The sequence below is a fragment of the Primulina tabacum genome, chromosome 2 (assembly GCF_025594145.1).
Source record: "Primulina tabacum isolate GXHZ01 chromosome 2, ASM2559414v2, whole genome shotgun sequence".
Taxonomy (NCBI): Eukaryota; Viridiplantae; Streptophyta; class Magnoliopsida; order Lamiales; family Gesneriaceae; genus Primulina; species Primulina tabacum.
Window position 1 is genome coordinate 54,471,513 of NC_134551.1, and position 13,663 is coordinate 54,485,175.

Consider the following 13,663-nt stretch of genomic DNA (forward strand, 5'->3'; position numbering starts at 1 on the left):
TTTTGCATAAGACTACAATCATAAATTGGAATCCCTCAACCAACACTACAATGGTTACTTGACCACGAGTCATTGTTCTCTACATGCTTGGTACTGGTAGTATCACTTTCAATTTTGGCCCGATGGTATGCAATATTGTTCTAAAGTTTGCAGATAGAGGATTCAACTCAACTAAGCTACATTTTCCTTCCTTGATCTATGGGATTTTGAAATCCCAAGGATCTCTCGAGGATATAGATGAAGATATGTATGATGCGGGCCGGTGACCTACTAAAGATTGCACCTGCGTATTTCAAGAGAAACAAGAAGGTTGATTTTCCCTGGCTTGAGCCTGTGTTGCCCGGGATGTTGGCAACATGGGTATTTCAACATATTGAACCAAACCATATGAAGCTAAATCTGTTTCGGGAGAAAAACCTTCTGAGTATGTTATGTTCTCTACCTCCCATATACAAGCTCAAATAGATTTTGGTCGACAATAAATTCAGACTGCACATGAAGTTATTGTATTCTATGAAGCTCAAGTGGGTGAGTATGAGTTGTTGGTATTTGGTGTTCATTCATTTGCTGAACAAAAAAGGGGAGTAGAAGTAGAAGCTGATGTTGATGCAAGAATGAATGAATATGATGTTGCTCTTGATCCGTAGTTTGTTTGATTTTTCTTTTATTGTGTTATCTCTAAGTTTTTAGTTCTGCTTGCTTAGTTATCTTGTTTTGACAATGAATTTTTTAGTGTTCTAATTTACGTGTTACAATATCTATTTGGTAACACTGCACTAACATATTTGAATTCAGGGGGAGATAACTATCTAACTCTAGGAGATTTATTATACCGGCGGAAATAATGCATATTAGAAAGATGTTTTGTCCAGAAATGCAAAAATAGATATATTGAAATGAATATCTTATTCCTTAAATAATTTTTTTTCATGTTGTTAATATTGTGATATTGACTATTAAGTTTTGACTTTCTAGACTAATAAAACTTTCTAAAATATTGATATTTCGTTGTTCGATAATATTATGATATTATTAAAATTTATGATAAAATCTCTAAAAATTATATTATTGTTAAAAAAAAGTTTATTTCCTAATTAAATTCTTGTTTTCTTATTGTGTAGGATTCTATACAAAGAATAAACTCTAGGGCAAAGGTAGTATATAAATAAGATATCATTGTTGCTGCGTGTGTGTGGTCAGGGATTTGAGACAGTGGTTTTTCAGAGTAGAAGGAAGAGCAAAGAATTATAGAGCGTGATCGACTCACGTAATTTGCTGTGTTGCCGTAAGGTGTTGGAGACACTTGAAGACAACACTCACGTGAAGTGTTGGTTGAAAGTTACTTGTGGCTCCGGGTTTCGACAATACAGTTGTTGCATCCGTGATTTTGTTTTTGTTTATTTGTGATGCAATTTACTTCATTGACTTATTAAGAAATATCGTTTTCCGTAATTTCACTAGTATTGGTTTTGTAAACTATTTATAATTTTCTAGTGAATATTTTGCTCTGACGTGCCTCACAAGTTTTTACACTTGTGCATGATATATTCTGTTTTATTTTAATCATTAAAGTTTATTTGTGTGTTTAATTAACATATTCCGCTGTATGTTATGGATATATATTATAACACCTGCACACAATACTTAAAATTTACACTGTCTAAATATTTTCTGTATTTTTATGTTAAACAAATCACCTTCAATACCTGTTTCCGAGTAGGCTATGGAGAGAAAGACGAGATGTTTCAAAGTGAAGAGACCTCGAAAGGAAACTAGAGTTGGGTGCATGGCGCAATTAGTCATTTCACGTCAAGCTGATGGAAGGTACCGTGCCACCCACTTTGAAGAACACCATAATCCCGAACTTGTGCCTGCATGTAAGTACGTCTGCTAAGATCACAGAAGAGGTCGTCACAAACATCAGAACACTGTGCATCGGAGTGTTCTTGCATGGAACCAAACTCACTTACTAATTTGATATTAACTGGAGTAAGGGCTTCAGACAAATCTAGCTGTGATCCCTTGGATCATGAGATGATTCTTACATCAAAACATGCGTGGAACGTAAAGCGAGAAGAAGCGGAAAGTATTTACCGGTACTTTCAGATCAAGAAATTGAAGGAGCCTTCGTTTTTTTTCAGTATACAGCTTGATGCAGAAGAGCAAATGACTAATTTCATTTGGGCTGATGAGAAAATGATGGTGGGCTATGGTGTTTTTGGCGAGGTGGTTTGCTCGATACAAGTTGGAAAGGTTTGCTGGATACCTACGCTCTCTGGGAAAATGAATGGCTGCGCCGAAAATTCGAATTACATGAGAAGTGGGGTTTATCCTATGGTAAGCATGTCTTTTCAGCTGACATAGAAACTGTATTACTATCCGGGATCCTATTACCAGGCACCAGCTTGAGAAAATACCTGAAACCCGAATCACACATTCTCCAATATGTCAAGCTTTCGGTAGAGTGATGAACGACTGGCGTTACAAAGAATTGGAAGCTAATTATGATATGAGTCAGCGGGTGCCTAAACTGATGGGAGACATCATAATGCTGAAGCAGGTGAGGGACCTATACACACCGATAATTTTGAAATGTTTCAACTAGAATATGAGAATTTTCTAAATCTTGTAATTAATCAATGTGTCGACTCTGTGTCCTCGTACTGTTCATATGGTCAGGTTCAAGGATACGAGGTTTTATACACCGCGGATTATGATTCAGTTGTCTGCAGTTGCGTGAAGTTTCAGATGGAAGGGATTTTGTGTAGCCATGCATTGAAAGTTCTTGACTGCAGGAATGTGAAGATAGTTCCAAGTCAATATGTTTTGAAGCGATGGACCCGAGATGCAAGGGCTTAAATGAGCTCTTTTCAGTTGTAGGCGAAGTACTTGATAGTGTTTATATTCAGGGTTAATTCCAGTCGATCCAGGATTTTTGGGGGCCCCGAAATTTGGATATTTAAGAAATAATATAATATATAATTTTTTTTCATCTGGTCTTAGTTATTCCACCACTGTCATTTTCTATTCTAGATCTCCTTTACTCACCAGCATCCACTGAAATGATGATCACAGATCAATTTTCGTAGATCATCACCATCATCATCACTATCTCTACCTTCAGCTTCTTGGGTATTTTTTGCCACCTCAAGGAAAAGCCTGAAGTGTGTTTTGATGGGTGGATTTTAAGTCGTGGATTTCAAATCCAGCTGATTACTTTGATGGGTCACTTTTAACTTTAGGCTAACCGAATCGGAATTGAAAAAATAGCGTTTTTCTAATTTCTGAGTTACTAATACATGTGCTAAACAAGTCGTCTGAGGAAAATCTTGATGTTACTATACAAACAATAGAAGAATATCGCACAACGTTTGCAGAAATAGTACAATAAGACCACAGATGCTTGAATTGGTAGTTCAAAACAAGATACAAGAAAATAAGAGATGCATCCATATAATAACCAAGACAAGAAGAAAATTTGACGTGTATAAGCTTTTTTATTGTTCATTATCAAGTCATCTCATAATCAGAATCTCAAAACAGGAAAACTTGATCTTAAGTCTAAACTCATACATTACAAAACTGGGAATCAGTGAATATAATGTTTAAACCTGTGAGATTCTGTCAAGCTCTTTAACTGTCTAGAATTGGAGGAGAAACGATCAGAAACAGTTCAAATAGCTGCCAAAAGATTCGTGCTTGAATCTTGACAGGCTTCATCTCAAATATTCAGCACGGAATGGATATGTAAGAAATGTAAGGCTCCAAATGTAGGAATTTTTATGGCTTTTCCTTTTTACAATAGTTAAGAATATCGGAGATACTTATAATGTTCATTCATATACTATAATCTTGACTAAGAGAGGTTCTTCTCTTGGACTTCAAAGTTTTACCTCTTTTTTTATACCCTCTGCGACTGAAAATCACCATTGACATCACTGCCACAAAACCAAAGATTGAGAATGCCCACAAGCCAATTATCCAAAATCTCATGGAAGTGAATGTTTGGCTGGTCTCTGCTGGTGGTGATACTCCCTGAGATTCATTGTTCAGCTCGAAAGTATGTCCAAGGGAATCAATTCCATCAATTTTTCCAAATTTCCTCGAAGCTGAAATTTCATTGGTGGATTTGTGACTTGTGAAGGGTAACAAAGGGCGATTAGGAGTCCCTCGAGTTTGTGTGGTCGGCGAATCAGGATCAGTGGCTTGACGAGATGGGTTGCTTGACAAATCGAGATCAGGGGTCTCATGTCTCAGGTTGGTTGAGGAATCAGAACTGGGGATCTTCCGAGTCAGTGTGTTTGAAGAATCAGGATCAGGAATCTTATGAACGAGTGCGGACAAGGAGATGGGATCAGCGCATCTCCTTCTCTTGTGATGATGTTTTAGAGCATCATTCAAAGTTTTAACACACTCAATGCTTAGCAAGTCCCGTTGGAACAAATTTTCATCCGATCGATCAAGAATTGACGAATCAGGAGGATCAGGAAACTGAGCCCAACACTTCTCAACCACATCTGCATGTCTCCAGTTAGCTTTATCAAAGCTCCAATTACCAACCTTAAAATCCAAGCCATAATGAAGAACTCTATATTTGACACCAGGTGCAGGGACATATCCGGGATATATCAAAATTTCATTGCTTATAACATGCCGCAAATTCAACTGCAGCCAGAAATATGAATATATTGTCTTAAGAATTTCATAACTAGATTTGTTACACTTTGAGCAAGCAAAATCTCATGCATCACATTTGGCAAGGCCTGATATCATCCATTTTTAATTCTACAAAATAAAACGATGCAAAAAGACTGACAATATGATAAAAATGAAACAGAAACATAAGTACCTCTGCTGCCCCAAAGGAGTAACCGTACATCTCACTGATCCAACCAGCTTCGTATATATCTCCAGTGAAGTTTCTTGACCAGTGGCCCATATCTGCTCGAACTTCCTCGGTTTTATGAAGCCAAAGCAAAGCAAATCTCCTTAGGTCCCCCATATGCATTATGATTACACCTCCAACCTTGCTGCAAGCTTCAGGGTGGCGAGTATGAATCCTTGCAAGCTCATTGTCACAGCCAATTAGGTAACTGGCATAGCATATTGAAAAGTCAAATGATAAAGTAATATCATAACAATTTCTGTAGGAAATTTGCTAACGAAGATGTATTCCCACACCAAATTGTTTAAGCAAAACAAAAAATCTTTCGTACTTATAGGGAGTGGAAACAGGCTGTCCCCGTGTAGCATTGAACTCCCATGGCGTAATTGGTCCTTTCATTATCATGTCAGCGTCCAGGATAACTATGTATTCCGCGTCAGTCTTTACATGGTTGAGCCAATGAACAACTGCAGCTGGTTTATTAATTGCCGGATACCTATCACAGCACAAATTATAATCAGGTGTCACTAAATATTTTTCAGTATGGCATGCAGAGATTGGGTCCATTATTTTAGATATATGGAGATAGCAAGATAAATCTTTTTTTTGAAAAAAAACTGTATGAGATTATTGCATGTAAACACATGGAGGTTAATCTTTCTAATAGGTAACTATGGTTGACTAATGGAGAAAAAAAAATCACTAGGAAGAAGATAATCACGTGTAAAAAAAATTTCAAGTGAGGATCTCAGCAAAGATCAAGGAAAACTCACTTTTAACCGGAGTTCAAAATAGTCATTTGGGAGTAATTTTGGTACCTTGAAAGAGAATAGCAAGAAGTATTCTCATGATGTGATCAATAGAGTCAAAATGCACTGAAATTTGATACCAACAGAACCATTTTCGCCTCACAGAGAACCTCATATTATTCTACCTTATTATGTCAGCAAATTGATTCACCTCATCGCATTTTTCTAAACACCAAAACTACTGCTTAAAGATCTTCCTACTCCTTTCATGGTTATTAACACCAATAAAAGAAGAGAAATGATTAGATATGGTAACTTAAAGTATGACTAATAAATAGTTACTATTAAAGAAAAAGAACCATCAACAAATATATGATATATGTATCTAATATTTTCAAGAATCATTTCAATAATTCCCAGATCACCATCAACCAACTAAATCCACGCCCACATAAACAATAAAGGAAAAATCTCGGGATTTGTGACTGGTTCTTTAGCTTAAATTATTTCAGTTTTTTCCCCTTCCTTTTTATTGCAGGATAGTTTCAAACTATAGATTGTGACAGAAAAGAAAAACATAAAAAAATGTATGTGTTTCGAGTAATCCTCTCATTTGAGGTAGGAGGGCAAGTGTGGGGAGATGGAAACTATTTCTTAAACCATCGATGCTAGGAAAATATTGTCCATTGAGAAGAATACAGAATTGAATACAATAAACGAGGCTGGTTCGCTGAAGAAAGTTCAAGGAAGCACAGATACTTAGATGGGTTATAGTTCTTAACCTTTTATAGTTTATGTCTAGAGGTGGAGTAGAGAATGTTCTCTCCATCTGTCTTGTCCTATATCCCCAATCAAAGAATGTGGCACAAAAGCAAACGTCACTCATTACATACAGTTTGGGAATGCCAATTTTTGTTCTCTTTTATCCATAACAATTGTCACTACTTGTCCATGTGCAAGATTATATTATCTTAAGGTTGTGATCATAATCGGTTGTGATCATAATCGGCAAAAGTAGAAAAAAAATTACCAATCCCCTGTTAACGGATGTCGGCTCATCGATGGAACATAGTGCGTGTGAGCTAAATCATGCCCCTTATATTGCTTCAAGTCCTCTTCTGTACAACTTAGTAGCCTTGTAATGTTTCCTGGCTGACCACTCAGGTGAAAACTATGAACAAGCCCCACAGTCTGCCAATCAAAGTAAGGAGAACATTCTGTTGAAAAAATGGTATGGATTTTTGGATATGTCTTTCCAGATTCATTGGCATCTTGCTTCTGTACATTCACTTCCACGGTTTGAAGACTTTTTGGAGTCAATAGTTTTGGACGAGTAAGATCTGAAAATGTTTTGCTCCGTAAGAAACTCAAGTATTTTGACTGTGTGGGCTTGGGGCAACCATAAGCTGAATGTTGCAACAATAGACCTTCATTTAGCATATTTATACATTCTAAATTGAGGTATAGTTCCCGTCTTTTGTTTGGATCTCTTTCCAAATCTCTCACCTGTAGGAAAGGCCAGGCCATACCAATTTGAAATTTGAACGTTTCATTAAACAATTCAACTTTGTGTTCAATACCAATCACTCTTAAAAATCAACAATAAATGCTGGAGAGAAATAAGGCATAGAGAATAATTTGCACCAAGAATTTTCATTATGTATCCCATCTCCATTGAGTAGCCTTTTTCCAGAGTTAACAGATAAAGAAAAATAAAACAGTAACTCTCACTTGCCTGATTAGCATGAGAGAATTACCACTGCTATCCAAATGGTAGGGCACACAATGGATGGTGACAAACACTATCTACCAGTAATTTTTTAGCACAAACAACATTCCAATCCTCATACATTGATTCCAGAATACATTCTTGAAACTCTAACTAGTGTTGAAAGGAAAATATTCATAGATGCATCAAGAAAATCTATATTTGTAAATTAAGTAGCTACACGCATTTTGTCACTCGAAAGTGTACAAATCTGGTGATCAAATTGTCCGAACAAACTACTAGTTAAAATCAAATTTTCATTGTGTAGTTATTATATAAATCTAAATCTAATTGAGAACGATAAGAGTGAAAGAAGTCAAAAGCCTGAAATTGGCGGGAAAGGTTGCTGCAAGAAATCAGGTTATCAATTTACCTCTCTTGGATAAGGAGGCACGGGAAAGAGACGCCCACAATCATATACAATGTTGTCTTCATGGTGATCTAACTTACTGAACGACCAATTTCCAACGCTAAAAGGTATCCCATAGTGCAAAAGAATGGGCTCAATGCCCTCTTCAGGAACATAGCCAGGATAAATCATCAGGTTATCGTTTATCTTGTGGCGGAGTCCCACCTGTCAAAAGCAAAAATCATAGTCATGAATGTCTCTATTTTTACTTCAGCGGTGTCGGGGGAAGGGGATAAGGACAGAATTATTTGTCTTTTTCTGGTTAATATAATTGTGTATGACATTTACAGAAAGATATAGCAGCTGGAAGCTGAAGATGTTAGACAACACTACTATGTTAGTTAACAGTCATGCTTTGAATTTTCAACATGCTATCTTACGAATTGTCTTTAGAAGTTCGATAACTTTTAATTAGATTATTTCGTCATTCTCTTAAATTTAATATATTTTTAGTAGCAAGGTTGCATCACTTCTCCCATCCAATCTTGTTACTTCAAAATAACCTTACTGGTGGTGTTGCAAGAAAAGTTAGATATCTAACAGAAGGACGAAATATTGGATAACTTATGATAAAGTTAGTGCAAAAAAGGTTACCTCTGCAGCCCCAAAGGAGTATCCATACATTTCACTAATCCACCCTGCTCCATAAATATCACCAGTATAATTAGTTCCCCAATGAGCCGTATCTCCCCGTACTTCTTCGGTTTTTGATAACCACATGGGTGCCAAAGCCCGAAGATCATCTATATGCATGGCTAAAAGCCCGCCGACCTTGTCACAGAGTTCGGGATGCTTTGTGTGCAATTTAGCCAGAAGATTATCACATCCAACCAAGTATCTGGCCAATACACCGCTTCTTTTTATGAAAAACTTTTTAAGGAAAGGTGGTAAAAGAAAAGGCTCGTACCAAAAGAAACAATCCCATGCATCCCCTCATATTATTTGGTGGAAAAACACGAGTAACCTATCAGTTTGATGGCTTGTATTATTACCCATAATATGCAGCAACTGGGCGGCCTTTTTCTGCTCCTAGGTCCCAGGGAACAATTGGACCTCGAATGATCATATCTGCGTCTAGAATTACCACCCAATCAACATTTTGGGCATCCTTGCTATGTTTAAGCCAATGCAATATCCCAGCTGGTTTATTAATGGCTGGATACCTGGGGGAAAATGAAGCATGAAATAGATAATTTGGAAAAAGGAAACGGGATATCCGAGTGATGAAGAAAAGCTGACCAGTCACCAGTCTTGGGATGCCTACTCATGGATGGAACCTCAAGAGTTGGCGCCAAATCCATTCCCCTGTAAGTTTTCTTCTCCTCCTCGGTGCAGCTAAGCAGCCGGGTGATGGGGCCGGGCTGGTGTGACTTGCGGTAGCTATGCATGAGGCCCACAGTCTGCCAATCGAAATAGTTCTGGCACTCCACCGAGAAAAGCGTGTGCATCCTAAACGGCGCCTCTTGATCCCGCTGGATCTCAGCTCGCCCCACCAGCAGGACCGTCAACAACACCGCCGTTAATATTCCCACTCCCATTGATTACAATGACTATCCCAATGTTACATCTAATTATTATCTGAATCTGGAGGATGTATACCGGACAAAATGTCGTTGACCTTTTTTTTAAAAAAAACCATATCTTTTAAAATTACTGAAATTATCATATCTAAATATGATTATTCATAAAAAGAAAAAATCTCTCTGATTATAAAATAATAATAATAATAATCTCTAAACTTTTATTTTGAAAATAATATCTTTTATATAAACATATATTGTAAAGATAATTGAGAGTCCACCTAACTCAGTGCCCATAATCCACGTCAACTTTCCATAAATTCATTATTATTGACAACCTAACTTATTAAATTCGTCGAATTATATTGCCAGCAGTTTCCGTCGACTTTTTAAAGCATATACTTTGGTTTTTAAGAAAATACATAACCATTAATAAATAGTAAATCAATTTGAAATAGTGATAAAACTCGATTACAACCTTTGTTCTTGTAAGTCATAACCATAAATTTCTATTATTTTTTCTAATTAATCAATATGTGCAACAACAAACGTTAAAATATTTGTTGCAAAATGTTTTAATTCAATTTATTTACTTATCTAATTAAAATGTGTTGTTTTTTTTTTTAACAATTATGTATTATTATTATAATTATTATAATATTCATAATTGTTTTGTTTCGATTTGATTTAATTTTTTCAATTGAAATATTCCATTTTTGGGTTTAGTTGACTTTAAGACTGATCATGATTAACTAAAAATAATCTATACCGTTCAATTTGATCAACTTTGTCACTTCGGATTGTCTTGGTTTGATTTATCGAAACTCCTAAAAAACAGTAAGGTTGGAAACAAAAGAAAAAACAGGATGGGCTATATTGAATTTGATTTTGGTATACATGAAAATCCAGGCTATGTTCGACTCAACTCAATTTAAAATTTATTTGTTTGAACTCATATTCGATCGAGTATGAAACGTTTACTACTCGTTTTTCTTAAAAAGTAATAGAATTTTTTTTATTCATAATTCATTCGGCCGAAACACCAAGCATTTAAAATATGAATATTTTACCACGTATTACCACGACACTGGGCGACGGGGACATCAGCGACACTCTCACCAGTCAACTGAGCATTTGGCTTACATATTATCGTATCATCGTATTAGTCACAATCAATCACCCCATTCAACTTATCATATTTTCATCAGTTATAAAATTCATGCACATTTAAATCATTTTTCTTTTAAACCAACCATACAACATATCTTTTAACATTAACGTTTCATTTTAAAATTCCATAAACATTTGACATTATAAACATTTTAACATTATTTACATCATTCAGGGCACTGCTAAGATGTCTAACATTTTTCAAGTGTAAAATGACCGTTTTGCTCCTGAAACCCTAACTTTCCCAATTTATCCTTAGATCTTAAAACGATTACTCAAATCATTCCAAATTTAATATATCACCTTAAAATACACCCATAAATATTTCTTAGACGTAACCTTAAGCTTCTCGACTAATTTCCCAATTTGTTTTAAAATTAGACGTACATCCCGGTTTGACTCGTTTGACTTGAAACTTAACCAAAACTTATCAAACTTGAACCAAAGCTTATTGACACCTAACTAAATCATATAAAACCCAAATCAAGCCAATTAATACCCTCGATCAAGCTTAGATCAGCTACTGAATTTTCTTATCCTAATTCGAAAACCCTAGCCTTTCAAACCATGCACCCCCTTCGCTGCTAGCCTTTAGGTGACCCAACCAGACCCTGGCTAACCCTCATAGGACCTTGAACGAACCCCTTAGACCCTTCCTAGACCATCTCTACGGCCCATGCATGAGAACATGCACCATAAGTCCCTAACCATTGTGCGCGCGGGTTTGACAACTTGCATGCATGTGGTTCACGTGGACCTTCAAATTTTCGGGACGTTACACTCTATCCCCTTTAAATTGAATTCCGTCCCCGAAATTCGCTTATCCTCGATAATCAAAAACTTTAGACTCTAAATTCTCGTATCCCAATAATTCACGCTTCCGCTGCTCTACTCAGATAAAATAAGTTTTAGGATGTCCTTATTTCTCTTCAATCCTAATTAAATTTTTCTTCTAAATCCTCGTTTGCGAATCGTGACTTAAAACGACTTATGACGACTTAGTTCTATTTTACTATAACCCTGAATTTCAATTTTTCTCACAATTCTCAATATTAAAAATGGAGTTCCAAACTTATCGTATCTTATAACTTTCCTTATATTGTACCCAAGATGTTCATCGCCTATTATAATTCAACATTAAAATCCCAAAGACATCCTTTCTTAAATTTATGGAACTCAAGGCATGCTAAGACTTTAAATTCAAATATTTGCAGTGTTCTAAAAAGCCCGCTTAAGCTTGAAGCTCGACAAAAACGTCCCGCTTTGGAGAAAAGCGAAAAAAGCGGTTAAACTGTAGTTTGACCGAATTAAGCGTAATTAAAGCGTTTAATTAAATGCACTTAAGCACAATTAATCGAATCTATTTATTTTTAAAATTTTATTTTGAAGGTATGTCTTTTTATTTTAAAATAATAAATTAGGTTTATAATTTAGATGTTTATTTTTTAATTTTAATTATAATTAAGTATGTCTGATAATGATTTGATAAATATTTAACATTTTTTAATGTGGTCTAATTGCAAAAAACAAATAAAGATTGTAATTTTGAGATTTTTATGCTTTTATAAATATGAGAATTAATGAATCAGACTTAAATTTATCATATTTATTTATTATTTTATCTATTTATTGGTTTGAGATAATTACAATTACATTAAAAATAAAAAATAAAACGCTTTTTCACGCTTAAGCATGTGCTAATCTCGCTTAAGCTTGAAAAACTTAGAGCTCGACATTCGCGCTTCGAGGCGCTTCACGCTTTTTAGAACCTTGAATATTTACATTTATGCAGTTCAATTTAAGAGATCTTAACACCAAAATTTACTAATCGACTTCTATACTGGGTAGTACACTTAATCATTAAACATTATCTCAACCCCATAATAGTATTAATCTAAGATCTTTGAATCGAATCTTTATCTTACAGCACCAAACTAACATAACTTAACTATTTATAAGTACATCCCAAATGTAAAATTGCTGCAAATCTTAAATTTCACCCCGAATTTTCATATAAATACATATCTCATAAACTTATAATTCAAACTTACACAACCCAAATAGTCTTAGATAGCACAATTTCAACACACATATCCACTTAATCTCAAGTTTCTTAATGACTTTCAAAAATTCTTAAAGACATGGTGTCTATCCCACTTTTTACATGCGTCTTTCAAGTAAACGAACCATCAATGATACTCAACTTTCTAGAAAAATTTAACTCTAACAAATGAATAATTTTAACTTTTCAGATCATGACAAATTATGATACATCAAACCTTAAGTTCCACAAAAATATGTTAACTTAAATGTCTAATCATATAACTTAACTAATTGATCAACTTTACCTTAAATTTTCATCAATCTAAATTCTTAATTTGCCACAACATTATTCCACTGACGCTTAGATTTTCAAACCCAATATTGATTCGTCCTACAATGCCCTTGATTACCATTCTTTCTAACCTTATAACCAAGATATTTCAAGGTTCTAAATATTCCTTTCAAGCTTAATCATCGAACATATCTATCATTTAAATCATTCAATTCTCACTTATTGCTAAACTAGTCCCCAACTTCCTTAACAACTACAAAATAAATTCCTAATTTCCTCGAAAATTATCCATTTGGTCCTTAATTTCTAAAATTCTACAATTAACTCATAAGTTATTGGCATTCTTAATTTCATTCTATAGGTTTCCTGTAGAACCCGTAAATCAGACTACGTATAAGCCATGCATAATTCCTAGTATCTTAAATTAAATGATTTTTATTTCATGAGTATTTAAATTCTTTTATTTAAATTTAATTATTTTACGCAATAGTTTAATTGTTACCTTTTCAATTAATTAAGTGAGGCCGGACTGGAGTTGGAGTTTTGAGATAGAATTTAATATTAAGAAAACATTCCCAGAAATTTTTTTAGCTAGCTAATAAGTTAATTTAAGGTAAAAGAATGCTTAAGGAATTATTTAAGTAACTTGAGGTAAGTAGGAAATAAGTTCATTTATGTTCCATAATTAATGTGTTAATTCACTAAATTATTTAATGAGTAGATAAGACTCTAAAGATTTAAAATACATTAACTAAGCAATATTTCCCCTCCACTTAATAGCCTAATTTCGGCCACCTCATAGGTGATTTAACATTTCTTTGACAACT

At 34.8% G+C, this 13,663-nt stretch overlaps 1 protein-coding gene and 1 pseudogene across 1 annotated transcript; one reads left to right on the plus strand and one right to left on the minus strand.

The window, feature by feature from the left end:
* Positions 1 to 1,611: 1,611 nt before the first annotated feature.
* On the plus strand, positions 1,612 to 2,904 carry LOC142537890 (protein FAR1-RELATED SEQUENCE 5-like; annotated as a pseudogene).
* Positions 2,905 to 3,427: 523 nt separating this feature from the next.
* On the minus strand, positions 3,428 to 9,390 carry LOC142537105 (peptidyl serine alpha-galactosyltransferase-like). The gene is made up of 8 exons (XM_075642677.1): positions 9,051 to 9,390; positions 8,804 to 8,974; positions 8,406 to 8,649; positions 7,776 to 7,976; positions 6,665 to 7,140; positions 5,217 to 5,381; positions 4,850 to 5,093; positions 3,428 to 4,665 (listed from the first exon to the last, which is right to left on the minus strand). Exons 1-8 carry the CDS (start codon positions 9,347 to 9,349, stop codon positions 3,838 to 3,840), a joined length of 2,628 nt encoding a protein of 875 aa, XP_075498792.1. The 5' UTR covers positions 9,350 to 9,390; the 3' UTR covers positions 3,428 to 3,837.
* Positions 9,391 to 13,663: the final 4,273 nt, after the last annotated feature.

Bases quoted from the DNA above. Each gene is read 5' to 3' on its own strand.
- LOC142537105 (XM_075642677.1), bottom strand. From the start codon at position 9,349: ATGGGAGTGGGAATATTAACGGCGGTGTTGTTGACGGTCCTGCTGGTG. The intron at 7,977-8,405 runs GTAACCTTTTTT...TGCTTTTGACAG, and splicing joins ACTCCTTTGGGGCTGCAGAG to GTGGGACTCCGCCACAAGAT. The intron at 5,094-5,216 runs GTACGAAAGATT...ATGCTATGCCAG, and splicing joins CCTGTTTCCACTCCCTATAA to TTACCTAATTGGCTGTGACA.